The 3120-nt window shown below is 62.2% G+C and overlaps 1 protein-coding gene across 2 annotated transcripts in view; it reads right to left on the bottom strand.

The window, feature by feature from the left end:
* EPHA4 (EPH receptor A4) overlaps positions 1 to 2339 on the bottom strand; it is a 137088-nt gene extending 134749 nt beyond the window's left edge. Inside the window, exons 1-2 of one of the 2 annotated variants that reach the window (XM_032857318.1) lie at positions 2215 to 2337; positions 1125 to 1248 (exon numbers count right to left, since the gene is read on the bottom strand). In XM_032857318.1, the coding sequence (XP_032713209.1) occupies positions 1125 to 1215 (91 nt within the window). In that variant the 5' untranslated portion in view covers positions 1216 to 1248; positions 2215 to 2337. Of the gene's footprint in view, positions 1 to 1124; positions 1249 to 2214 lie in introns of both variants that reach the window. The other variant, XM_032857319.1, reaches the window with a different exon arrangement.
* Between the last annotated feature and the right edge of the window lie 781 nt (positions 2340 to 3120).

Consider the following 3120-nt stretch of genomic DNA (forward strand, 5'->3'; position numbering starts at 1 on the left):
GGGAGGGCGGAGGAGGGTGCTGTGAAAGTCGACAAGACGGAGTGCAATGCTAGATGCACACTGATTCGAGCACAAGCAGCACCGAACACAGTCACAACACAATCAGGGCACTCACGCAGAGGCACACAATCGTCCGCGTCCACGCAGGCACCCGCGCACCCACACACACGCGCGCGCGTACACACACAGACTCACGCTGACACACACGCACACACATACACATTCAATTCGCCTTTCTCTGAGACCATTATAAACTAAATGATCAACACCCACCTCCCCTATACACAGAAAGACACACAATCTTTCTAACACGTCCGAAGAGACGCGCAGAAAACAGCGTCCAGACGGGTCCAGCGCGTTCCATCCAAACTAACCCAGTGAATAGTTCCGGGAGCAAAAAGCAAAAACTACTACGCTTAACTTGCCAGCGGGTCCCCAGGTCTGCGGGGTGATCTGAAAAGAGTGGGGCCCCGTAGTCCAGCGATCGCACACCCGGAGCGCGCGGCCCAGCGGGGAGGTGGTGTCTGACGCCGGGTGCTACAGAAACCAGGTCACTGGCGACCTGCGAGCGGCGCCACGACCGCTGTGCAGCTGAAGCCCCACAGCCCGGTCCCGGGAAGCCCAAGGCTCGGCAAACTTCGCAGAAACCTGAGGTCCAAGGCTTTCGCAGGAACCCGGGAGCACCAAGCACTCACTTAGCTCCAGGCTTTCGTTCCCCCCTTGACCCGAGCCGGGGTGTGAGCAGTGATAGGGAGCGCTAAATCCAAATTGTTTTTTGTTTTTTGTTTTTTGTTTTTTTTGTTTTTTTTAATTCTGGTGTTGGCTCTCGTGTATCCCCTGGGGCTCCTGGAGCTGGGCTCGCCAGCGGATGCTACTAAACTTTATCCTTTCGCTACAAACTTGGGTAGCCGAGCCGAATGCACGATCACCGCCTGGGGAAGGCTGCCCGGCAGCCTTCCCACTCCCCTTCGCGGATCCCCTCGTCCAGGCCCCCTTCTCCGGAGTCGGGGCGCACCGCTCACGACGGGATCCCCTCATACCCTCCGGCCTCGCGCTCCCCGGGCCCATTCACCCGCAGATCCACCTCTCTGCCCGGGACCGCAGAAGGACCACCTCGCTCTTACCTTCATTCGCGGGGTACACCCTGGAACCGGTGACAGCGTCGCAAATCCCAAAAAGAAACGAAAAGAGGACGAAATAGAAAATCCCATCCATGGTTCGCCGGTGCCAACGCTGCTCCTACCGCTTCTATCCCAGTGGAATAAATGCTTAAGTTAGGAGTGCAGCAGGCTGAAGACATTGCCAAGGGGGTGGGCCCAGCCCGTGACGTTCACCCGCCAGTCCGAGGCCCGTGGCCAATAGTGGCGCAGACGGGACGGCCCAGCCCCGCCCCACTGAGCATAGCCCGCCCTAAGGCCCCGCCCCCTCAGGGCTCGGCCGGGCGCGCGGTCTCCCGGGGCCTCAGAGACCCAGCTCTGCCGGGTTCCCGCCCCCGCCGGAGGGAGACTGCACGGTCTCCGGACCTCACTTCAGGGGTCCAGCCCTTGGGCAGTGGAAGGAGATTCGAAGACCGAAATCGACTGGGGGGCATCCGAAGAAGACTGGCAACCCCCTCTCCCCTCCCCCCCCCCCCCCCACCGCCACGAGCGTTTTGAGATGGAGGAAAAGGTTCTTTTACTGCAATAAAATAAGTATAAAGTTGACCTGCATCTCTGCAGTTGCTCTTTTCTGAGGGTCGACGCGTTCGCGGCTCGCGCAGGGGCTGGCGCACCGCCTCTGCCACCCTCAGCTACCTTGCCCTGTTGGTGTCTTTATGGCGCATCTCCAAATGAAATGCTCTTCGGGGGAGTCCTGTGGTTTGATTATGTCTTTCTTCCCCGGCTCCCCTGCTGGCTGAAAAGCAGGGACCTAATCGGTCCCCAAAGTCCAGGGCAGCTCCCGGCGGGAGGCAAGGCGCAGTTACCGTCTCCAGAGACGGAACCAGGGACTTTCTAGCCACGGAGAAGAGCCCTCTGGTTGCACCTCGCGTTCAGGCAGCGCGTCTCTTCCCGGCCCCAGGACAGTACTTCCCATCGCGACAGGACGCCCCGAGAAGTCCGGCCTGAGCTGCAGGGAACAGGCTGCGCGCTCCCCGGGGGTCGTCCCGGGAACCAGGCCTGGTAAATCCCGGGCGCCGGGGCAGAAGCGAAGGGCGTAAGGTGGGAGCGGGGGTACCTGCTGCTGCCCAGACCCCGCAGGTGGGGACTCTGAGGCTGCCCGGCGCGACTGCTGCAGCTCTGCGCTCCGACGGCTCCCGAGCGCTGCTGGGGACCTCTCTCCGCGCCCCGGGCGCGGTGGCGGACAGCAGAAGCGGCGGGAATCCTCGCAGCTGCCCCCACCCAGGAGCGGAGAGTGGCAATGTCAATCTCCGGGGACGTAGGCCCCAGTGGGCCTTGGTCTGTCCCCAGATGTCCCGGCTGCGGGAGCAGCCACCTGAGCGCAGCCGGGTGACTGTAACGCTGAGGGCGACCCCGGGACCGACCCCCGACGCGACTCGGAGCCTTTCTTCCGACGTTTAAAGGGGCCCGATTCCTGACTTGGCCTCCTCCTCCACCCCCACCCCGAGGCCGCCCCTCCTCTGTCTCCCTCCTGGGTAGGACTGGGTTTTTCTCCCGAGCCGGGGTCCCAGCGGGTGGGCGACCGCGGGGAGGTGGAAGAGCCTTTCCCGCTCGGGCAGCAACTCATCGTGAGGCAATCGCGCCACCTGCCGGCCAGACGCGGGAGTGCGTGGCCCCTGCGGAAGGGCGAGCGGACAAAGGCTGCAACCCTCTACCCAAAGAGCGGAGGTGTGTCCGTGGGGCACCTTTTCATCCGCCTTCCCACGTCCCGCGCTCGCTGGCCACTCCTGCGATGTGGTGGCGAGTGGTGGCGAGCGGTGGTGCAGAGGACCCGGGAGTCTTGTTTCTCGCTAGCTGGGTTACGGAAAATGGAATCAGAGCGCGTCTCAAGGAGAAACACAGTCAACATTCCCAGGGCTGCCCGAGTAGCTGCTGTCCCTGGAAAACAAACAAACAAACAAACAAACAAACAAAATCCTAGATCGAACAGGAGTGGGTAGGGCGGCGTGGAGGAGAGAGCGGA

This window comes from Lontra canadensis, unplaced genomic scaffold, assembly GCF_010015895.1.
Source record: "Lontra canadensis isolate GAN:19392208 unplaced genomic scaffold, GSC_riverotter_1.0 scaffold13, whole genome shotgun sequence".
In the NCBI taxonomy this organism is placed as follows: domain Eukaryota; kingdom Metazoa; phylum Chordata; class Mammalia; order Carnivora; family Mustelidae; genus Lontra; species Lontra canadensis.